Source organism: Neophocaena asiaeorientalis, unplaced genomic scaffold (assembly GCF_003031525.2).
Source record: "Neophocaena asiaeorientalis asiaeorientalis breed wild unplaced genomic scaffold, Neophocaena_asiaeorientalis_V1.1 scaffold45, whole genome shotgun sequence".
NCBI classification, from domain to species: Eukaryota; Metazoa; Chordata; class Mammalia; order Artiodactyla; family Phocoenidae; genus Neophocaena; species Neophocaena asiaeorientalis.
In genome coordinates, this window is record NW_020174642.1 from 9510253 (window position 1) to 9534674 (window position 24422).

The 24422-nt window shown below is 52.2% G+C and overlaps 1 protein-coding gene across 3 annotated transcripts in view; it reads right to left on the reverse strand.

Moving 5' to 3' along the window:
- TMPRSS2 (transmembrane serine protease 2) overlaps nucleotides 1-24422 on the reverse strand; it is a 39541-nt gene that overhangs the window by 8403 nt on the left and 6716 nt on the right. For all 3 annotated transcript variants that reach the window (XM_024758324.1, XM_024758323.1, XM_024758322.1), the window contains exons 2-7: nucleotides 15464-15534; nucleotides 12493-12715; nucleotides 8941-9027; nucleotides 8148-8261; nucleotides 4438-4564; nucleotides 3170-3280 (exon numbers count right to left, since the gene is read on the reverse strand). In XM_024758324.1, coding sequence (XP_024614092.1) covers nucleotides 3170-3280; nucleotides 4438-4564; nucleotides 8148-8261; nucleotides 8941-9027; nucleotides 12493-12715; nucleotides 15464-15478 — 677 coding nt within the window. In that variant the 5' untranslated portion in view covers nucleotides 15479-15534. The remainder of the gene's footprint in view (nucleotides 1-3169; nucleotides 3281-4437; nucleotides 4565-8147; nucleotides 8262-8940; nucleotides 9028-12492; nucleotides 12716-15463; nucleotides 15535-24422) is intronic.

Here is a 24422-nt window from a genome sequence, read left to right on the forward strand (position 1 = left end):
TATTTGGGGGGCAGACATTCCAGGTTACATATGAAAAAGAAACAACCAATGCGTTCCACTGTGTACGGAATTTCCCCCCAATATGCTGAGGAGAAGAGAAACAGCCCTGACACCCACATGTTCGAACCTGGCCACATTCTGTTGAACGTAAACAGCTCCCAGGGCATCAACGTGGGGCCAGACCACTGTTACATGATGGATCAGGACGCAGGCACGCCCACTGCACGATCCCATGAGCCTGGTCCAAGCCACACAGTGACCAACAGGCCCCTATGCTGGCTGACACGAACAGCCGCACTTCCCAGCCAATCCCAGCCATAGCCTGGCTTCATGCCACCCACCTTCTAAAAAAAAAAAACCATTAAGGTACCAACTACAGAATCACCCTCACTTCCGGACAGCATCCAATGCAGGGCAAAGCCCTGCTTCCTGGAACCTTCCCCAAAAGGACTCAACACAAGCCCACACCCTGTAATAAGTCCCTTCTCACCCGCTTCCATGGAGACACCCACAGTTCCAGGACAAGGCATGTCCTGGTGGTCTCTGGCTGGGGGGCATTGGATGCCAAGAGAAGACATGTTCCCATTAAGAGAAGACGCTTTGTAAGGGTCATAAGGTCATTGTCCTCTGCACACTGCAGCCACCGGCATCAGGGCGCAAAGCAGCCACTCAGACAAACCCTGTGAGGACTCAGGTATCAAAGAGCAACTTCTGAAAGCAGAGAGGAAAGCAGTTCTCCCACCTCACGCCATGCATGCCGGGGACACCACATCCCAGGCAATGACCTTCTCTTCTTTCCTCCAAGCCCAGCAGCCACCTTGTGAGTTGCCGAGAGGTGGCAGCCTTTCCTCCCCTGCTCAGCCCTGATTCCATGTAACCAAAGACGATGAAGAGACAGTCGGGGGCATTTACAAAGAGCCCAGGCAGCTGTGTTTAGTTCCTCGGGAGGGCAAACCACGGCCTGCTGTTTTGATGGGCACACCTGGCCCTGTGCACCCCTTCTCCTGGGCTCACATTCCTGGGGACAGCCAGACCAGGTGCCCCAGGCAGAAGTCAGCCCCCCGGGGCCACCAGGAACGCAAACCTGCTCCCAGTCTCCCACTCACACGGAAGGAGGGGAAGTGTGACCCGTCCATCCTCCCCTAAATGCAGCATCTGGCACCTGGCCAGCAGGGAGGTGACGGCCTGCCTGGCCACCTGGAGATGGGAGATAGGGACCTGGGAGCTGAGGAGGACTTAAGCAAGAAGGACACTGTGTATCTTTCACGTTAAGGAACATTCGGATAGTAATAATGATCCTAGGAAGACTGCAACCATTTTCAACATATGCAACACAAAATGAGTAGCTCAAGCCCAGCCCTCTCCCCCACCCTCCGAAACAGTTAAACCATCAACCATGGGACCAGCTCAGGTTCATTTCCACCCACCAGGCGCACTGCGACCCGCCCAGCGCTGCAAGTATCCCTCCAGGTACAGGAAACATTGGTGCCCTGGACCAGCCGCTCGCTCCCAGGCCCACCCCTTGCACAGCATCCTCTGACACGATTGCTTGGGCTGGGGGACCAACCAACCCCGCTGCCTGGGGCTGAGGGGCTTCTTGGGAGGCAGGATTTCCAGTGTGAAACCGGCAGAGTCCTGGGCAAACCAGGATGAGTTGATCACCCCAGTGGGGACCCTGAGACATTCTTTTGGACTCCTAGACACACACCCTGACACACTGTAAGGTACATGTCTAATGTCCGGAGAGAGAAAAAAATCAGGAAAGAGGAATTTCAATTGTGCAATGTTACCCAATACCATGGAGGGCAGAGGGCACAAACAAGATGGCAAATAGACCTTAGCCACTTCCCTGGAATAAACCCAGAGCTGCTCAGAGGGACGAGTCCTACGTAAAGTCCAATCTCCGCCCCATGAGAAACTCAGACAAACCCGCAGGTGCAGCAGAGAAATCAAACTCTGGACAGTGATTCTCCCTGACGCCTCCTACTCATTCCCATTACACAATTCTTGAAAGAGGAAATCACCATGGCCAACAGGCACATGAAAAGATGCTCAACATCACTAATTAGAGAAATGAAAAGCTGGTCAACATCACTAATTAGAGAAATGCAAATCAAAGCTACAATGAGGTACCACCTCACACCAGTCAGAATGACCATCATCAAAAAGTCTACAAATAAGGGCTTCCCTGGTGGTGCAGTGGTTGAGAGTCTGCCTGCTGATGCAGGGGACGCGGGTTCGTGCCCCGGTCCGGGAAGATCCCACATGCCGCAGAGCGGCTGGGCCCGTGAGCCATGGCCGCTCAGCCTGCGCGTCCGGAGCCTGTGCTCCGCAACGGGAGAGGCCACAACAGTGAGAGGCCCGCGTACCGCAAAAAAAAGTCTATAAATAACAAATGCTGGAGAGGGTGTGGAGATAAGGGAACCCTCCTACACTGTTGATGGGAATGTAAATTGGTGCAGACACTATGGAGAACGGTATGGAGGTTCCTTAAGAAACTAAAAATAGAGCTACCATATGATCCAGCAATCTCACTCCTGGACATATTTCTGGACAAAACTACAATTCAATAACATACATGCACCCCAATGTGCATTGCAGCACTATTTATAATAGTCAAGACATGGAAGCAACCTAAATGTCCATCGACAGAGGAATGGATGAAGAAGATGTGGTCCATGTATACAAGGGCATATGACTCAGCCATACTATAGAATGAAATAATGCCACTTACAGTAACATGGATGGACCTAGAGATTATCGTACTAAGCAAAGGAAATCGGAAAGAGAAAGACAAATACCATATATCACTTATATGTGGAATCTAAAATATGACACAAATGACCTTATCTAAGAAACAAACTCGCAGACATAGAGAATAGACCTGTGGTTGCCAAGCGGGGAGGGAGGTGGGGGAAGGATGGATTGGGAGTTTGGGATTAGCAGATGCAAACTAGTATATATAGGATGGATAGGCAATAAGGACCTACTGTATAGCACAGGGAACTATATTCAATATCCTGTAATAAACCATAATGGGAAAAGAATATGAAAAAGAACGTATATATAACTGAATCACTTTGCCATACAGTAGAAATTAACATAACATTGTAAATCAACTATACTTCAATGAAATACATTTTTAAAAAGAAATCACCAAATTAAATACCTGTGGTAGAGTTTTTTATAGAGATCGATATTGTTGGCACTGACATTCAGCTTCATGAAGCTTGTGGCCCCGCTGTCATCCACTATTCCTTGGCTAGAAAAAAAACTATTCCTGAAAAAGACAGAAAATCTTATTTAAAACAATGGGTTTTGTTGTGAGCATTCGTAAATCCTATGTTATAGCTACATCAGAATATGACATTCTGGTTACGAGGAACAGCATAGCATTTGGGAAAACAAAAACACAACTTCCAGTCAAGTGACGCTGCGTTATAACCATCTTTCCACCCGATAAGCCTGAAGTGTCAGGGAAATGTCCTCCAACGGTCGTGTTTCTAATCTAATCTGGATTAAGATAAAGAAGCAGTAAGCATAAGGGCGTGTGAGTACATATAATGTAACAAAATTACACATGTTACAACGCTCCCAGTGAGAAAATACAGACCCTGAACCGTGATGGGGCCTCACTTACGTCATTCACAGTGACATGCGCTGCAACTGGGGGCTGGCATTTTGAAGTATTTCACTAGCTAAGATGCCAGCTTTCTTATCAAGTGGTAATTCACTTTGAAAACTGGCATAAAGGCAACGCACTAGAATTGCACAGAATTTACACGGTGACACCCCCAAGGAAGAGACGGTGGCAATGAAATCGCACGGCCTTTCCCTGGGAGGCCAGACGGCTGCCACGCGTTGACAAGGATGGTCTGGCGTGTCCCTGGCTGGAATCCTGAGGAGGGGGCACTCCCACCCCCCTCTCCCACCTCCTCTGGTGGCTGCATGAGGAATTAATTCTCTAACGGATAACAGCTCTCTTCTGTTCAAAGGCCTCCAGCGCCTTCTGCACTCACGCAGTGAAGGTTATGCAGATCTGTTCCCTCCAGACCTTCCCTGCAGCCCTCCCCTCTCGCTACCACCCAGGAGGTGAGTGGAGTCAAGGCTTCAACCCTGCCTGGGGGCTCCTTAGGCAATGAGTCACCCAAGGCCCTCGGCCAGCACCCTGGACCCTGGTGACCGCAGAACTGGACAGCCTCGAGTAACCAGGAGCTGATGGAGGCCCCAGAGGCAGGGCTGGGGGTGCCATGGAGGGGGATGGGGCAGTGTGGTGCCCACAGTCCCCTGCTGGCTTCCCGGAGTGGCTTTAGAAAGGAGACAAAGGCTCGTGGTGCCCCTGTGTTGGCACTTCCGGGGAGGGACAGAGAGAAGCACTGATCTTATGATTCTGTGCCTGTCACCATCATCACGGAGGCCACGGGGCTCAGAACTCACGGGTAGCCCATGTCCTGGCACGCTGCTCTCCCGTAGTTGTCACTCCAGTCATCCTGGCACACGGGGTGCCAGGACTTCCTCTGAGCTGAGTATACCTGAAGGATGAAGTTGGGTCCGTAGAGACGAACTGCAGGAAGGGAGATTCTGGTGAGTCTCAAACCATCGTCCTGTCCGCCACATGAGCCCCACCTTCCCTGGGACCCAGAGGCCCTGGGACCCAGAGGCAGGGCTGGGCTCCCTCTTCCCAAGGCACCAGCTACACATGAGAGATGCCGAGAATCCAGCCCTGCCCCGCAAAATATGCCCTTCACCCACAAGAACTGAAAACAGGTATTCAGACAAAAATGAACACTGTACACAAATGTTCGTGAAAGCTTCATCCATGAGCCAAAAGGAGGAAACGACCCAAATGTCCATCTACCGATGAATGCACAAAATGTGGTCCATCCGCATAATGCAGTATTATTCGTTCATGAAAGGGGATGAAACACTGACACAATACGGCACCCACGACATTCTGCTGAGTGAAAGAGGCCGGACGCAAAGGCTCACACACTGTGTGATCCCATTTCTGTGAAACGTCTAGAGAAGGAAATCTATAGACACTGAAAGTAGGTTAGTGGTTGCTCAGGGCCTGGCATCTGGGGCTCATTCTGCTGTGGAAGGACCAGCCTTGGTCTGATCATTTCCTACTGCTTCTGTGATGAGTGACTCCACACACCAGGTGAGTGGATAAGCCAACTGGAGGACATCTAGACAATGGATTACGATTCAACACTGGAAAGAACTGAGCTATCAGGCCATGAAGAGACGTGGAGGAACCTTAAATGCACATCATTCGGTGAAAGAAGCATCTGAAAGGGCTCCAATTCTAAGATACTTGGGGAAAGGCAAAACCACGGAGACGGTAGGCAGATCAGTGGTTACTCGGGGCTGGGGAGTAAGGGATGAACAAGTAGGGCACAGAGGATTTCTAGGGCAGTGAAACTACTCTGTATGACACCGTCATGGTGGATACATGTTAGACACCTGTCCAAACCTACTGTCCAGATGTATACATTGTACATTTATCTGCAATACCGAGTAAACCTTGATGTAAACTAAGGACTTTAGTCAATAACAATGTATCAATATCGACTTATCACTTCCAATGCGTGGACCACCCCAATGCAAGATGTTACAAACGGGGGCGACTGTACGTGAGGGCACGGGTGGAGGGGGGATGGGAACTCTGGAGTGCAACAGAGGGAAAGGGGAGGCTCACGTTGCAGCAGAAAAGTGACTTCCAGGATGTGTCATCAAGTCCTGTGGAGTCAGCTGGATGGCAACCACAGGGAGATGGACACATTAACAATGCAAACACATATTTACATTTTCGTGCAAAAACTCTGTGCACGGAGAAACAAGATACTCTTATTCGTTGCCCCTAAGGAAAAAACATGATTGGCTGATGGACAGGCTTGTGTGTGTGTGTGTCTGTGTGTGTGTGTCTGTGTGTGCGTGTGTCTGTGTGTGTGTGTTAGAAAAACTACCCTGTTCTTTCCTCTTCCTCACATCCTTGTTTCACGTGTGTCTTCTTTACTGCCCACACAGAACCTGTCATTCCTGACAGGGCTGGTCACCAAACGTGTAGGGGGTTTTCTCCACACCAAGCAATTCTCCACGACACCAGCTGGGCGTTCTACAATTTAATTCTAACACTCTTTACCTGGAGATAGTGTGAGCTCCCACAGGTTGAGGGCTCAGTCCCACAAGACTGCCCTCCTCCCCCTTCCCCCACCCCCCCCAGTTCAGATGCCAGCCCCAAGTCCAGGTTGTCACCTGTGCTTCTGACCGACCAGCTAGAACTCAGAGGTTCCCGTGATCCCCTCCTCAGCTTCGATTAATTTGCTAGGGCAGCTCACAGAACTCAGGAAAACCATTTACTTACTGTTTACCAGTTCATTATAAAGGATGGGATAAAGGACACAGGTGCACATCCAGAGGAAGAGAAGCACAGGGCAAGGTATGTGGGGAGGGGCGGGAGATTCCGTGCCCTCTGGGCACACCGGTCTCCCCAGATCTTCATGGGGTCACCAACCCGGAAGCTCCCCAACCCTGTACTTTTGGGATTTTATGGAGGCTCCATCATGTAGGCATGTTCGATCATTAACTCCATTTTCAGCCTCTCCCCCTCTCAAGACAATGGGGTGCGGAGCTACAGTCTAAGCTTGTTCTCTGCCATGACCAGCCCCCATCCAGGAGCCGTTCAGGAGCCCGCCAAGAGTCGCGTTCTTAGGACAAAAGACACTCCTGTCACCCAGGAAATGACAAGGGTTTTAGGAGCTCTGTGTCAGGAACTGGGGTCAAGGATGAAATACTAGAACCAAAGATGCTGCTGGTGGTCTTTTCACTTCGGAATCATTAGAGTTTCAGGAGCCCTGTGCCGGGAACTGGGGGCAGAGACCAATACATACACTCTGTTATCTCACAGTGTGTGAGTATATACTATGTGTGAGTATGTGAGTGTGTGTGTGTTATGTGTGTAAGTGAAATGGGGGAGATGAGATTTTTCACTGCATACCCTTAGGGACTTCCTGAATTATGATCTATTTGAGTACATTAACTCTTAAAGTATTTAAATAAATACAACTTCAGTATTAAGAAGAGAGAGAGAAAGTCTCTCCAGGTAACATGAGTTTGTCTTGCTAGAATTTATCAACACACGCACGTGCACAGGAAGGGAAACATCAAATGTCATTCCGCCTGAGAGCTTAACCACGTCTTCTCAACCTCAAAAACTCCCTGCTTTACTTAAGAAAATGGTGACAAATATATTATCACCAAAATAAAGGCAAGTCACTGTGTCAACAATTTACAGAGTGAGTGAGTCACTGCCAAGGGCAAACCCTCTCTGGGAAGGAACTGCAGGAGGTCGGAACTTAGAGGCCAAGGCACCAGCGTGGACGCAGGTCCATGCAGATGGTGCAGAAGCTGAGCTCTGGCCTAACCCCCAACCCTGAGGATTCCACGGCCAAGTCCGCACTGCCTCTCACACAGGTGCCCTGACCTGGAAACGGGATGTACGGGAGATCCATCCTCCCCCAGGATGGCTGCAGAAGGAAGACAGCAGTGGGGTAGAGCCCGGCCTTTGTCCGGTATCACCTGCATTCAGAGTTAACACAGCTCCCAGAGGACGCAGCAGGCTTTAGGCTCTGGGTACGGCCCTCAGTGGGTATTAACACAAGCCTCGTCCTCAACGCCAGGGTCATCATTTTCCCTGGCGTGACCACTTTACCACCCATGAAATAATTCATTGAAAATAATAAAAGCAGAAGAGGTGCCCACCCCGTGACAACATAGATCACTTGAAAGGCAGCTTGTTTAGAAAACACAGAGCCTACTCCCAACTTTATGTCTTAAAGAGTTTGCCTGTTTCAGTGACGTCGTGGCAACTGGGGCAGGCACGTTGGCCTGGCCCTGGGCTGTGGTCTCCCTTCCCCCATGCTGTGCGATGCTGGTGGAGGGTTGGCGCTCGCCCACTCTGGGCCTGTCCCGTCATCTGAAACCCGGGCTTAGACGCGAGGCTCAGCCTTCAGGAAGGGATTCAGTTGTGGAACGCTCGGCGTTCGGGACACGGGCCTGACACCGTCACGCCTGCCCTGCTGTGGCCTCTGTGGTGGGGCAGAGCGGTCCCCCTCCGAGGCAGCCAGCACGGCCCCGCCACTCACCGCACCGGCTCTCATCCTCGCCGCTGGGGCAGTGCAGGATGCCGTCGCACCAGTGAGAGGGGCTGACGCAGGTCCCCGAGGAGCTGCATTCCATCCCCAAGCACTCGTCCTCCACTGGCAGAGAAATGGAAGGGAGATGTCCGTCGGGCTGAGAAACCGAGAAAACCTCCCAGCACCCAGGTGACAAGAGGGAGTGAGCTTTTCCTCCTTTACCGTAAAAGGAGGGGATGAGTCCTTGCCGACAACGTACGTCACAGGGAGCGGCCGCAGGGATCCCGACCCCCTCGGGTCTGTCACTTTGCTCAGGGGAGGACCCCTAGCCTCGGATCTGGACAGCACCCGCCCTCTCTGCCACACAGGTGAGTCCTGTGATCCACAAACCCTGCCCCGGGCTGATGGAGGAGACCTGGCTGTGGGTACAGGAGGGGCCTGTGGCAGCCACCGCTGTACGCTGAGACACAGGGACCAGGTGTGGCCCCGAGGTGCTGCACCCACTGTGCTCACGAGTGCCGGGTGCCACCTAGTATCCTGAAGCACGGGGTAGATTCAACGTGCTTCTCCCACGTGTATCAACATCACACACAAAGGGCGCGGGACCTTGACAACCCACGGATCAGGAGGACGCATGCGAACGAGATCGGCCGCTTCCGAGAAAGGTTATTCATGCATCACATAACCAAACAGGAGGAAAGGGATGAGAAATTTTACGAGGGGCTGTGGGTGAGCCCCCAGCCCGGAAAGTAGGGCCACTAAAGGGCCGGCACACCACGACTTGGCCCCGTCCTGCACTTACTGAGCTTCCACAGCAGCATGGCGGCCAGGACTGCTCCAGCCAGGAGGGCCCCCAGGGAGAAGGTGACACACAGGACTTTCTTAGTCCCTGGAAGAAAAGAGTCGAGTCAACAACTTAGTCGCCAAGTTTCTTAGAAGTTAGACTCTCAAATATATATGGTATATCCCACCAAGGAATAATCATTTCTTATACATTTAAAAATGTGAGTTTTCTCTTTACGAACGTATCCTGGGAGGTCTTACTTCTTCCATAGCCCTGAACTTTAGGCTTTTCTGGAGAACCGAAGCAGGAAGCCGTGATATGAAGCAACATACATTAAAATTAAGGTCTTCCACAAGTAGGGCCTGAAGGTAGTCAAATAAATGATGAATAAAAAAATGGCTGAAAAAAGGAAACATACCTTGTTCCGGTGATTATAAAGGATAAACAAAATAATAATAATGTCCTCAGACCGTCATCTCCATGTCAGTGGTACCCAAGGCAGCGGGAAAAAAGCCTCTTCCTCAAGGTGGTTTAGGGAGGGATGGGACAGAGTCACACTGACTCATTTAAACAGTCACTGGCCACATGTGGCTCTTTGCGCTTCAATTAATTACCGTTAAACGATATTAAATCGTTCGGTAAATTCAACTACTCGGTAATCCCATGTGACCAGTGGCTACTGCGCTGGACTGTGAAGAGGCAGGACATTCCATCACTGCAGGAAGTTCTACTGGGCAGCGCTGGCATCGCTCCCGGGTCTGGGGGCAGGAACTCTGGGCTCACGTTTCAGCTAAGAATACAAGTCTTTGGAGAAAGTCACCAGCGCTCTCTAGTCAAAACAAACCAACACGCCACTGTCGGTCAGAGTGTAAGCCAAACGTCATGCCAAGGTTCAGAGGAAGGCCCCCACCACCACCACCCTCAGCAGTTCCTGTGCAGAGAGCAGCTCCAGGCCCAGTGATCCCTTGGGATAGGTGGAGAGGCAGAGGGAAGTGTCGGGGCGAAGGTGCTCACACAGACACTCCAACCCCTTAGTTCATACAGGAGGGCACCCAGGCTGCAGTGCGGGGGGGCCTTGCACCCCACCTGTGCACATTCTTGCCTTGAGAAGTCCACCAGAACAAGACGTTCAGCTTCTGGGGTTGAGAGACCAGAGCTGACCCATCTGATGGGGGCTCAAAGCCTCGCCTCTCATTTCGTTACCATGCTCTGCCAATCCCACAGTCTGTGCTCAAACCGGCTTAGAAATCACCGGGGAGCCTGTTACCCAGAGATTCTGACTCAGCTCGGGGAGAGGAGGCGTGAGTCTGCAGTGCCACAGGCTCACGGGTGAGGTCACAGCCGCCGGCCTGAGGAGCTCCATGTGCCGCCAGCCACATTATCAGGACTTCGCACTTACCGAAAGCAGGGCAGGGTCACCAAGGAAGCTCAGGGGAAATTCCAAGTGGCCAATTTGACCCATTAGTCAAGGACGATGTCTTCCTTTAGGAGACTTCCCTATGTGTTATCTTATCCAAGATAAAATAACGTGCCTGGTGAGTTGAGGGCTATTAAACTAGGTATCTTGAACCTCTCGTTGAGAAGGTGACAACCTGCCCAGCCCTCACTAGGAGCTTGGGCAGCGGGAGCCCCGGATCTCACCTCTGGGGGACAGGCATTTCGGAATCATTGCCTGGTCGATCAGACATGACTGGGTGCTGGTTTGCAATTGTAGAGATTGTGAGTGTAATTATAACTGACTAGTCATTTACCTTCATTGTTGTCAATTGTCGGTGCAAAAGCCCTATCGTGTCCAGTGTCAACTATTAGTAGCACAAGACTGTTGACCGTCAGTCCTCCAAAACCCCAAACATTCACATGTGTATGCCTTGCGGTTCAATGTGAAACACCTACGACTCTTGATAACACCACGAGAGCCATTAAGATAAAAATTTCCCTTGTATTCCTGCTGGGGTTCTCTTGAGTTTGTGCTGTTTAAGTAGCTTGCAAAATACTGTCAAGGCTCTGCCAGGCTACATGCTGCATGATTCCAACTCTACATTCTGAAAAGGCAAAACTGTGGAGACAGACCAGTGTTTGCCAAGTGTCGGGGAAGAGAGGGAAGAGCTGAGACCATGATAGGCTCAGACTAGGGGTCCTCAGCCTGGGTACCACGGACATCTTGGCTGGGTCATTCTTGGCGGGGGAGTGGTCATCCTACGTACTGGAGGATGTTTAGCAGGGTCGCTGGCACCTACCCAGGAGATGCCAGTAGCACCCCCAGCCCAGTTATAACAACCAAAACTGTCTCCAGACATTGCCAGATGTCCCTGGGGGTCAAAATCACCCCGAGTAGCAGCCACTGGCCTCATTCTACCAACCACCACCAGAAAGACATCAGCGCAGAGACAAGTGTTTCCTTGATCCAAGACAAATTAATGGAGGGAAAGAGAACCACACAGGAAAGAAGCAGGGGCAGAAAACACAGGAATGGAAGAGAGTAGCGGTGCGGAGAAGGAAGGATGGACGAGCCACCTACGAAGCGCGAAGGAGGCAGAGGCAAGGACTGAGGCAGAAATCCAAGGGCGACGGCACTTGTGAAGAGCTGGAGTGGTCTGCGGAGGGGCGTCTTCAAAGGGTACGGGTCTTATTCACTATTCCTTACTGCCATTATTTGTGGCATGGTGGTGGCACGTGGAAATTCACTCTGTCACTAATCTTTAACGGTGCAAGTTGTGTATGTAGGTAGGCGTATCTCACGAATTAAAATGAAAACATTATCAGTGAAAATGTTCCTTGGTCCAGCCACTGTACTGGCTCTGCGCTCATACTAGTAATGGCAGTACTTGTCCTGCCTGGGCAGTTCTCACCGCATCAACTAGCCTGCATTAAAACCTGGGGAGCGGTGCGATGGGAAGGGGTCTGGAGGGAGAAGAGATAAAATGCAATGCAAAGAAAGGAGATGAATGAGAGGATAAGAAAGATATGGGATTAAGGTGATGGGTAGAGGACACACCACCTTCAGTCCCTCAACCCTCCTCCGTGGCCCAGTCAGGTCTGGCTACAAGACCCTTCAAGGCAAGAGAAATGTTGAAGATGCTTCTGTACAACAATTCCACCGGCCACTTCATTCACCAAACACAAAATACACAAGCTACTCTTTGAGCACCTTGAACGTGACTTGCAGTGCCCAGGGAATGGTACACAGAGAAAGGTTAGATCGTTTCTCCCTGCATTGGGGGGTTTACCATCTACTCAGGAAGATTCAGCGACAAACCACGCAGAGAAGAAGCAGTTCAGAGAAGCCCAGCTAGCAAGACCACCCTGGGTGGTACAGGCCAAGCCAGTACCAGAGCATTAGTGGGAGATGAAGGTCTTAGCAGCAGGGAGGCCCCCAAAGGCCCACAGGAGGCGAGACCCAGGCCCACATCTTTGACCCAGAGTGGGGGAGGGGAGAGGTATGCAGAGCCAGACCAGCCCGGCAGACAGAGGAGAGCTGGCACCAGAGCGGGTGGGGCAGACGGGCCACCGGAGAAGGCAGACCCAAAACTCGGGCTCCATTAGAGGAAATAAATGCAAAAAGGGTCCTACTTGAGGTGCATGCTGGCCCTGACGGGGGTTTGGGCTGCATGAGGATGACGGGTGTCGAGGTGTGCGTCTGAACCCTCGGGGCGTACTGGGGCACCGCGGGCGGGTAGTACTGAGCCGGGTACCCCGCGTAGGCACGGTGCGCCATGGGCGGCTGCGGAGGGTAGAGGCTTTCGGGTTGGAATCCATGGTTCTCATAGTAAGGCCCGACACCTGGTGGTGACCCCTGAATGATTAAAAAGAAGATGAATGACACAGCATTGTAAAGCAGCTATACCCCACTAAACATTTTTTTAAAAAATTAAAAAAGAAGATGAATGATACAAAACCCTAATTATCCTAAAGGTTAAATGTACACCCCATCACACTCAGACAAGACACTGGGACAGCGCTGCCGATTCTTTTTTTTTTAACATCTTTATTGGAGTATAATTGCTTTACAATGGCGTGTTAGTTTCTGCTTTATAACAAAGTGAATCAGCTATACATATACATATATCCCCATATCCCCTCCCTCTTGCGTCTCCCTCCCACCCTCCCTATCCCATCCCTCTAGGTGGTCACAAAGCACTTAGATGGTCTCCCCATGCCATGCGGCTGCTTCCCACTATCTATCTTAAACTTGGTAGTGTATATATGTCCATGCCACTCTCACTTCGTCCCAGCTTACCCTTCCCCCTCCCCATGGCCTCAAGTCCACTCTCTATGTCTGCGTCTTTATTCCTGTCCTGCCCCTATGTTCTTCAGAACCTTTTTTTTCTTAGATTCCATATATATGTGTTAGCATACGGTATTTATTTTTCTCTTTCTGACTTACTTCACTCTGTATGACAGACTCTAGGTCCATCCACCTCATTACAAATAACTCAATTTCATTTCTTTTTATGGCTGAGTAATATTCCACTGTATATACGTGCCACATCTTCTTTGTCCATTCATCTGTCAATGGACACTTAGGTTGCTTCCATGACCTGCCTATTGTAAATAGAGCTGCAATGAACATGGTGGTACATGACTCTTGCAATTATGGTTTTCTCAGGGTCTATGCCCAGGAGTGGGATTGCTGGGTCAGTGCTGCAGATCCTTTTAGGGCATCTTTAATTATGCCAATCACTGAACTCACATAGAATGAAAACTCACCAGCGTTTCCAATTAATTGGCAATAGTTTTTGGGTTTGTTTGTTTGTTTACTATTCATCTTTTGAAATAAAGAAAAAAAACAAATGGCTGACATTGAGACTGAGGAGTAAAAAAATGTGTAGAAGTCTGGGAATGAGACAATACCCTACCCCTGAGAGTGGGCTACAAAGTTATGGACTAGCAATGCCAGAATTATAATGAGAATAATAAGAGCTGACATTCGAGAACTCACCTGCTTCGGGCATCTGTATTCATGCCCTCCTTGAAGCGTGACCATAACCCCCTAAGATGGTACAGCTGTGATGGATATACCCATTTTGCAGACAGGAACGTGAGTGACAGGGATTTAAAAATCTACCTAAAAGATTTACAACTGGGGCGGTGGCTAGCAGATCTGCTCCCACGGGCATCTTTCTAGGGCACGTGTGTTTATGTTGAGAGTGTGCGGAGTTCAGCAGCTCCGTCCTTGTCAGTGGAACTTCTGGGACACGGTGTGTACACGCACAAACGTGGAAGGGGGGCCCAGCTACTCCATTTCCCTCTCAGCTCCATCTTTTGGCTGGTTTCCATCTTCTGAGAATGCCCTCCCCTCCCCCTCTGCCTACTTAAAAATTGCCCTCTCCGGGCCCTGCCCCCCATCGGACACTCCGGACCCCAGCAGCCTGCCACCTTGTCCTGCGTCAGCCGCCCTGAACCGCCCACTGGCTGGGCCACTCTGGGAGCCACGCTTGCCCTCTTATCTGAGTGTCCACATGCAACACTCCTGCCCACTCAGTGATTTGTCGCCTTGCTCCTTGTTGACTGAGAGTTCAGAGAAGACCAGCCTTCTGAGCAGAGGCAACTAGATGCTGAGAATTTTAAACAGGGCCTCCAGGGCAGCGCGACTAGAAAGCAAGGGGCCGAATGCGAGTTTAATAACTCACCAACGCGCCCCTTCCAGAGTCCAAAGATTACCCTCGAAACCAGAGCAGTAACAGAAAGGGAATACGAAATGTAATCTCTCATCTAAATGGGGGAGCCAGAGGCCAAAAAGCGGCACGGGCGTTTGGCCTCTATCTGAAGCATCTAAGAACGTGCCGTCCTTCCCAGGAAACGTGGGAGCAGTCACGGCAGTTCGGCCCAGTGAATTCCTGTGCTGTGGATTTAAAATTTTAAAAGGCTTTAATATAAATAAATACATAATTCTAAATAAAGGGGCAGGGGAAGCAAACGTCTGTTTTCCAGATAGAGAGAAGAATTTTGTCATTAACCAGTAGAATAACTACGAAACGCACTTATTCCCAGGTATAAGACGATGAGTGCGATGCGATGGGGAATAAAGATAGTGCATTTGTCTCCAAAGTGTGTGTGTTGTGGGGGGAGAGAGCCTCAGGGAGAGGGGCAGCCAGCCCAGTGTCCCACACAGCCATAGCCTGTCCCAGGCTACCAGGAAGCAAGGCGACTCTGTGCTCTGCTGGCTGGCGGTATCCTAAGCGCGCTTTTCTCCCCAGGACTCACTCCCTCTCACCACTGTCCTGCCTCTATCTGTCCCCACACCCTCACCCCTGTCCCCTCGCCCCACCCCAATCTGAGCAGGAAGAGAAGAGGCCCAGGGGAGAATCACACATCCACACCCCCTCCGAGAGCTCTGAGACTTCCCGCTATGCAGCTGTCACATGGCTCCCCCCGCCCAGCCCCTGCTCACCCCTCACCCCAAGAACGCCTTCACAGCATCCAGGGAGCAAAGGCAGTCTTGCAAGCAGGACTTAAAATGCCGACTCACACACATAGCTGGAAATAACAGAAGGAACCGGGAACGGAGGAAAGGCCAGGAAGGTAATGATTAACCACTTACTGAGTTTAAAGCCATCCTGATTTTATCAGCAGCATCAGGTAAAGGGAGGTATTTGGAACGTCCAAGCTGACCTAGAAGAAACAACGACAAGACTGTGCTATTTCCGTACTGGTGAGTTTGCACACGATGAATGGAGAATGCAGTAGAAGGATCACCTCTCGCCAGAGCCACGGCAGTTCTGCCCGCTCACCTTCGCCTTCACCTCACCACCTCCTCCTGCAGCTGCTCATCCCGAAGAAGACGGGGACCCACTTGCTTGTTAAGTTCAGGGCCTGCGGCACTCACCCAGCTCCCACCCGGAAGCCCAGACTTCCCCGACGTCACCTCCACCGAAAGGAGAATCCAGGAAGAGAGAAATGTGCACAGGGACTTATAGACTGTTGAGTCGGGTGGCGGGGAAGGAAGGCAAAAATCCGGGTCAACTCCTGACAGTGCCACACCCTGAGGTGTCCTTGGGCGACTGACCTCTCTGAATCTCAGACGGAAGCGGACGCAACCATCATGCTGGATTGCTCAAGTGAGGATTTAACGCGAGGGCACAGGCAGACACCCCATGTGCCCAGGCCATGGCAGGGGTGATAAGACTCTGCAGGGCATCCACTGGGACAATGGAGCAACCACCGTCCCCAGCGTGGAGCAGGTGGTCTAGAGCTTAGACCCACATGGAGGCCACACCTGACTTTTCAAATAATCCGTATAGAACTGCCCCAACCTTAATGAACAAATATATTTAGAAATTCCATAAACACATCCATACTGGGCTTCCCTGGTGGTGCAGTGGTCGGGAGTCCGCCTGCCGACACAGGGGACACGGGTTCGTGCCCCGGTCCGGGAAGATCCCACATGCCGCGGAGTGGCTGGGCCCGTGAGCCATGGCCACTGAGCCTGCGCGTCCGGAGCCTGTGCTCCACAATGGGAGAGGCCACAACAGTGAGAGGCCCGCGTACAGCAAAAACAAACAAACAAACAAACAAACAAAAAACACATCCATACCTGCCTGCTACTCCACTCACTATCCCAAATCCAGAAAAGAAAGAAGTTTAGAACTAACCATTTGGGTGGTTTCTAAGGATATCGGTCATGAAAAGAAAGCCCTGGGTCACCTTGTTTTCTGACATTTGTGAATAGTAGTTATCTAGAAAGACCATCAACATAAAAAGTTTTATAGTAAAGGCTTATCTGACTTCACTCTTCCCATCATAAGCAAAGAACGGCCTTTGTCCACCACCCCTGGCTGCCCTGAATTGACCAAACAATACTCCAAGAAACGGCCTTCACAATCACGCCTCCACAGGACCCCATCCACAGTGAGAAAGCTCTGGGTTTCAGAGCTGGCCAGATCAGGTCTGATCATTTTTCATCTGTAAAGTGCCCGGCAGATGCAGACAGCACGATGACTAGACTCTGGATCCAAACCCCAGCTCAGTCACTCACTACCTGGGGTGAGTGACCTGGGGCCACTCAGTTAATGTTTCTGGGCCTTGGTTTCCTTGTCTGCAAAAGGGGTTAATAGTAGCACCCACTACAGGGCTGTTAGGGGCGTAAAGTGAGTTGATAAAGAAGCTCTTAGTGCCTGGAACACAGGAAGTGCTACATACGCTTCCCTAGGGGCGCAGGGGTTAAAAATCCGCCTGCCAGTGCAGGGGGCACGGGTTCAAGCCTTGGTCCGGGAAGATCCCACGTGCCACAGAGCAACTAAGCCCGTGCGCCACAACTCAACTCCTGAGCCCGTGCTCTAGAGCCCGCGAGCCACAACTCCTGAGCCCGTGCTCCGCAACAAGAAAAGCCACCGCAATGAGCAGCCCGCGCACCGCAATGAAGTAGCCCCCGCTCGCTGCAACTAGAGAAAGCCCGTGTGCAGCAACAAAGACCCAACACAGCCAAAAAAAAAAAGTGATCATAAAGCTGATAAACGTTGAACAGGCCACAGAGGCAGGATGGGCCTGATCGGTCGCAGTTGCAGATTTACATCTGGAAAGGGTGCTCAAGATACCAACTCCACCGGCTCTGAAAATCCAATGGAGCCAAAGGCAACAGAGCCAGCTCCTGCCGGGCACTGCGTGACTCCAGAGCGAAATTATTCTCTGACTCATTACATTAGAAAAAGAAAACCCTGGGGACAGATTCACTTTGTTATACAGCAGAAGCTAACATACCATTGTAAAGCAATTACACTCTAATAAAGACGTTAAAAAAAACCCAACATTAACTTGCTATAAATAAAAATATAAGTATGGCTGTTTAACCTCAGGAAACCTCGTTGAACAAGTCACAAGAAAGATGCAGCAGATCATTTATTTACTCTTCACGCAAAGATAAAATAAAAGAACCAGTTTGTACTGATAGCTTTAAGATTTTTTTAAGATTTAAAAAAAGAGTCAACAATTTTCCAAGCACGAGGAAATAAATCTGAGCGATATACAGGAGGAAGAGATCACCATTCAGAATATATATGACGTTTAAGCCTTTAAGTGGGTGTGATTATCACATATTAATAACCTTTCCTACATCGTCTGCTCTGTAAAGAGAGAGGGTTCTGAGACTTGACGGCAACACATAGTCTAAGCAGGAAAAGCTCGCACCTTCCTCGCATTAGTTTCAGGCGAGTCCTGCCCCAGAGAACATTCTCACCCCTGGTTTCTCTGCCCTCGGTGGCTGTCACTCCCTGTGCCTCTGAGCTATCTCGCCAGTTATAGGGTTGGTTGAAGTTTCAGGAAATGAAAATTTGATCCCACTGGCGGCTTTCCCAGTTTAAGAGCCCTCTGAAAGGAGTGATGAATCAATGCCCGAAATCCACGCTCCCTATTCATTCAATATCCCTAACAGCGGAGACTAGGAAGCCAGGAGCTCCAGGGGCACCGGGAGCCGCGGCCGGGAATTGTCCCGTAAAAGCCCAGGACCCAGAAGTAACCACAGCACAATTCTATCTCACCCAGCGATCCCACGGCCCACAAACCCTTAGAACCCAGAACACCAAGCGTGCCCAGATCGGCTGCATGGACTTTGGAAGGAAAGACGAGAGTCGTGCCACCTCTAACTTTCTGTGGCCAAAAACAAAGGAAGGGGGAAATATCTCCCTCGGGAACTGGACCTGACGGGAGACGTACTGCTGTCTAAAAGGACCAGGAGATCACGTTCCACGTGGTTCATCTTCGAAACAGGCAATTCCACGCCCACACAAGATAGTAAATCTCTTTAACTGGTTTCTGAAAGGAGCAAGACAGCCCAGATGATGAGAGACAACACTGCTTCTCCAGTGTTCTTTCCTGTCAGCTAAAGGACAGAGCTGATTGCCCTGGATTCCAGAAAGCCAGCCTCAATGAAGCAATTTTCCTTGAAGCGACAAAGGGCATGTGTGTCAAAGCTTGGTCCCCTTCTTTGTTCCCGGTGAGGTCCCGCTCCAACTTCACCCACTTGAGTCACACAACAGCGCACGGCTGTCCCGGGCCACCCCGGGCTCTCCTTTCAGAGGGCTGACTCATGCCTCGAGTCACCTGCCCGGCCACCACTCAACAGGACGGTGCCGTGGAATCCTACCAGCTTCCCACGAAGTAATGGAGCTATTTCCAAACAAGAAGAGCCTCTCCTTAAACTGTAGTGTCTTTCCTCTGGACCTCAGAACGCACTTGCTGGAGGTTTATTTTGAAAACCACCAAACCAACGCAAATGAGGTCGGCCTCATAGATACTGACCCCCATCTGGGGGTCAGGGGTTTTCCCTATAATGAAGGCTCCACTGACTTTCCCCCGACACACCATTCACATAGGGGCTCCTGCACTGGGCCCCGCCAGGTACCTTCGAGATGCTGGTGGTGTGATGAGGTGTGATGGGTGAAAGAAGCTCCACCTCCCTTGACCTCAGTTTCAGTATCCCTTCTGCAAACTCCAAAGCAAGCAACACCAACAGACACTCCCTATCCGATGATCCATGACCAGTGGAACCCCCTATGCCTCAACCACTGCACAAAATCACCTTACGTGTAAAGATGTTTTCGTGTCCTGTTGGAGACAAAATGCACTGTTAGAGGGAAGGTAACAGACTGTGGTGGATTTAACTAACAGTTCAACATAAACAAGTATAGACCATTAGCAAAATGGCACACACTGTGATTGACACAGGAATGACAGAAAGAGGGAGAGGGAGAGAGAGACAGCAGTTCAGAAGTACTGCCTGCATCACCAAGTTTCTTTTTCTATGAATGCCTCATGGTCCAAACGAGATTACAAACTTTTTAGGGCAGGAATTGGGTCTGGTCCTTTTTTTTTTTTTTTTCAAATCTAGCTTTGTACCATACAAAGAAAACATTCCCGTATATATATATATATATATTTGCATTCCAAAGGCCAAATGAGTAAGATGAAATTTAAGAGAGAGAGTGCCAGAAAGCCGGCACCTGGACAAAAACAGCCTCCAAATTGAGGATGTGGGTGACCTCACACGTCCAGGTGTACAGAGCTGACTGCATGCCGAGTTCGAAAGACAGGCCAGAGAGGTGTCCCAATCCCTCTAGGAGGGAGGAGGCCTCAACAAAGTGCAAAAGCCACTGTCTAAGGTTTGAAGAACTTGCCCGAGTCAATCTGTGAAATGGGCATAACACGTCAATGGGGTTTTTGCCAGGATTAAGTGTGTACGTGTCCTAGCACCGTGCCCTTCACATGATGAGCCCTCAGGAGTAACATAATGATAGCAGCTAAGAGACTGCTATGTGGAAAGGGGACTCAATATTTTTCTGTGAAAATCCAAAGGAAGAATCCAGGATCAAAATGGTCAGAAACATCAGGAAGGCAGATTCAACTCAATCCAGGGAAACCAAGTTTCCAACAATGAGAACGTTTCAATATCGACTGGGTTGCCTTGGAAGAAAACAGTTCCTCAAACCAAAAAAAAAACTTTGATCCAACACTGGAAGCTTGTTTCTCCAGCACTTTCTAGAACCAAATTAGGCTTCAGTTGCGAGGCCAGACATGACAATCTTTTATTCTTTTTGATAGGAAATGCAAAAGATAAACTCCAAACGCATCCCTAGAAAACACAGGCTCCATGTGCCCCATGTACAGATCAAGTCTCCAGTGAGCCCTGCCAGGAGGGCCCCTCGGGAATCAAGGACCTTAAAGGGATTCTGACATGGGGTCACATACAAACAAGTAATCACAAAGCCTGGGCTTAGTCTCGTCTTCCAGATCAGAGCTCACTAGAAAATATTTGTCTAACAAACGTCCACCGGAAGGCCACGGTTTCTCTTCCCAGGCCTACCTGGTTGATCTCCCAATGATTCTGTCCACTCTGCCCTTGCATGAATTTCTAGACTTCAGCTGGTGTCTTTCAAACATTTCCTTCTTTCATATCACACTTCTGTACCTTCACCCCTCCCGCACCCTACCCCGCCCCACTGATGCCATATCACACCTCTGTACCCTCACCCCTCCCACACCCTACCCCGCCCCACTGATGCCTGATGGTGCATACGAACTAAAGACCTGCAGTCTCCCCCCACAGCAAGTCCTTCCCTCCTTCTCCTTGACTTGCCTCTAACAGGAGCAAAAAGCCTGTCCTTGGGTCACCTTCCCTCTTCAAAATCCAGTTTACAGTCCAAGGAACTGCCCGCACCCTCACCAGAATTTCAGCACCTGCCATTCTCCCTGGATGCCTCTAAGGCTGCCCGTGACATTTTGCACGCTCCCAATTCCTCTTCTCCCGACCGCTGTCCAGTGGCCAGGGCAAACCAAGTCCTAGGTCACCTGCCCTTCCTCCTGACCTCAAGCTCTGTCTCTGGCTTGTTCCCTGGAACTGCCTGTGCGATCGGCCGAGCCCTTTGCTACTCCATGTGCTGTTGGGACCAGGATGGTCAATGGCACAGGGGGCACCCGGAGTCCCCTCCCACACACCCAGGCCTACAGCCCCTGGGGGCTTGCAAGCCAGGGTTCCCAAGATGGCCTACATATAGGGCTCCCCTTCCCCGAGCTAGGAAGGGACTCACCAAGCCTGGCCCAATTCACATCTCAGCACTCAGGTGTGTGACACCCCTGCTCCCTATACCCAGAGGCCACTTAGCTTGTCCTGGGGCTGGCCCAGTGGCAGGGGTCCCCTGGCAGGTGCCCTGGAAACTAAAGAGGGACCAGGAAGGGCAGCAGAGGCTCAGCAATTTTGGGAAAAGCAGTGGCAGCCCAGGAGACCCAGAGCTGTGAGGGCGGCAGAGGGCAGATGAGTATGTGGGGCTTGAGTGCCCCTTCTCCGTGCCCCCTCAAGCAGGGCCAGCTTCCCCTCCTTAGGTAAGCGAGGCTGACCAGACAGTATGTTGGGCCAGTCGCCTTTCCTTTCTACTTCCCTGCCTAAGGCTCAGGCATGACCCCTGGTTCCCAAGCCTGGAACTTTCTGGGACGCTTAGAAAGAATAGATTTCCTGTTCCTTCCGAGTCTGATGCAGCTGTTGAAACCAAGGCGATGACCTCAAATGGTTACAAAGCCCCCCAGGACTCCTGCCCCAGGCTTAGGTGGAAAAGAGTGACAGACACCAGCCCGGAGCCCTGGCTTGCACATCCTGATAGGCCCCCGTGCCCCCAGGCCAGGCCCAGAGTCGCAGCCAGTATGCTTACAGGATGATGACGATGACAACCGACATAATGTCCTTCGTGTGTCTAGGCTTCATTGCCTACAAGACATTTTCACCCTTGGCCCCATCACTCGGGTAGGTCAACCCTCTGCACTGCCCCAGGCTCTCCTGCCCAGGTCACCCCGGAAGCGGGCAGCACGGAGCCCAGGTGGGGCTCTGCTCCTGGATTATGGTGAAGCCAGCCTGGCTGGCGAGCAAGCCCCTCTCCCACGAGGGGTCCAGGCATCGCTCAGCTCCCCTGGAGCCAGGTGGCCTGCCTGCATCCCCAGTTCTCCCTACAGGACCTGGGGCCTGGAGCAAGTCATGTCACCCCTCTGCCTCAGTTTCCTCTCACCTGAGTTATCAGAAAGAGCTTGGAATGATGCCTGGCTGGAAGAAAACGCCACATCCACGTTCGCTGTTATCATGACAACACCAGTACGGCCCAACTTTCTCCTACAATAAAGGCAACTGAGCCCAGGGTGCGAGGGGGCCAAGCTCCACGCCATCTCCCGGGCTCTGTAGGCTCCCGGCAGCTACACAAACTTGCTAGAAGACCGACCTTGGAGGCGTCAATAAGAAAGATGTTGCTGGGGACCGAACAGACTGGGAGTCATGAGAAAGCCCCCTGCTGCCCACCAGGTCATATTTTTCAAAGCAGAGAGGGAGGTGTGTCCGCGGCCGATCTCCAGGCAAAGGCCGCCACCGCAACTCCCGGACCCTGTGTTGAGTGCTTGCTGGTGCCCCCTGGCCTTTCAACCTTGACCCAGGGGTCCAGTTAGCTTGGCCGGGGTGGGGAGACGCAGGCCTGCCCCGCCTCTGGTGAAGCTGAGAAAGGGGAGCATCCCTTCAGTGATCCCCCGGGCCCCCCCAGCCCCTCTACCTCACTCAGCAGCAGCAGCGCCTGGCCCCCAGGTCCCCTGGTTGTGCAAGCCCTGTGCACACTCCCAGCCCCCATTCTCCTCCGGGTGCGGTGGGGTGTTAGCTCCATCCTCGCTTCCTGGAGAGCCTTCTCCGACCTCCCAGGCTAAGTCAACAGCCCACCCCTCACGTCAGGTTTTCTAAACACCTTGAAACTCTCCTTAGCAGCCTTTGTAATTTTCCGTCATTTGTTTGGCTCTCTGCAGCCCTGAGCGCCAGCAGTGCCTGGACGCACTGGCGCCCCGGGCGGGCCCCCTACCGTACTTGGCCCGGGGACTACCGCGCGGGCTTCAATCCGGGTGGGCTTCGCAGGCTGGAGGCAGAGCCCTGGGACACCCCAGCCCTATAGGCAGACCTCGGGTCGCAATCTTTTCCCTCCCAAACGATCCGCTGGGATTCCACCTGACAGGCCCGCCTCCTCCTGGGCGTCTGAAACGGAATTGAAACGGATTCGGGATTCGGGATCACGGCGCTGTGCCCTTCAGCGGGGCGGGCCCTTCGCAAAAGCCCGGGCTCAAGCCACTGCCGGCGGCCACCTACAACCAGGCCCTCTGGGGCCTGGAAGCACGCAACTTGGGGCCATAAGGCAATTCTTCCGCGGGGCCCACGAAGCCGCGATAAGGGCGCACACCATCTGGCTGGCGCTCTCAGCCTCCCGGCCCCGGTCCGGGGTCCTGCCGTGAACCGAAGCGCCCGGGTGCCTGGCCTTGTTCCTGCAGGGAGCGGGCGCCTAGAGACCAGGACCACTCCTCCCGGGGCAGGGGTGCCCGGTGTCCGGGCGGCCCAGCCCTGATCGTCGCCTCCGGGTCGCCGCCGTGGGGCTCGGGCTGTGGGCAGTGCCTTCCCGGGGCTACCGAGCCGTTAGCACCTCGCCCGGGGGCCCTGCGGGCCTGTCCCCGCCGCGCCGGCCGTATCGCTCCCGGCATCTCAGAGAGTTTCCAGTTTCTCCCTACTCCGGGAGGCAACCAAGAAGCAGGAGTTCAGGTAACACTACGGGGCTGCAGAGATTTTCCCAAAACAAAGAAGAGGAGGGACAAGTCTCCCTCTTCCTCGTCCCCAAAGGGAAAAGGCGCACCCCTCGTCCCCAGCTCGGGGCCCAGAGGACAGGGCAGCGGGAGCCGACTTCAGCCGATGGGACGCACCCCGAGGGACCCCGTGGCACGCCTGTCTCCTACCAATTGGCTAAGGACCCGCAGGGCGACCTGTCCCGGGCGACTGATGCCAACGGGGCAGCCGGGGGCCTCTGACCCGCGCGCCAAGGCGTCCCAGGCGCGCGCAGCCCTCCTGACCTCACGCAGGTCACTTTGCTCGGCTCAGCCCCGTGCGTCCCGCGGGCGGGAGGACGCACCTGCCGGGCAGGAGCTGCTCACACCTGGCTTCACCTCCCGCTGCTCCCACCCAGCGCGGGGGGCGCCCAGGGCCTCCCTCGCGCCCTGGACCCCCAGCCCCC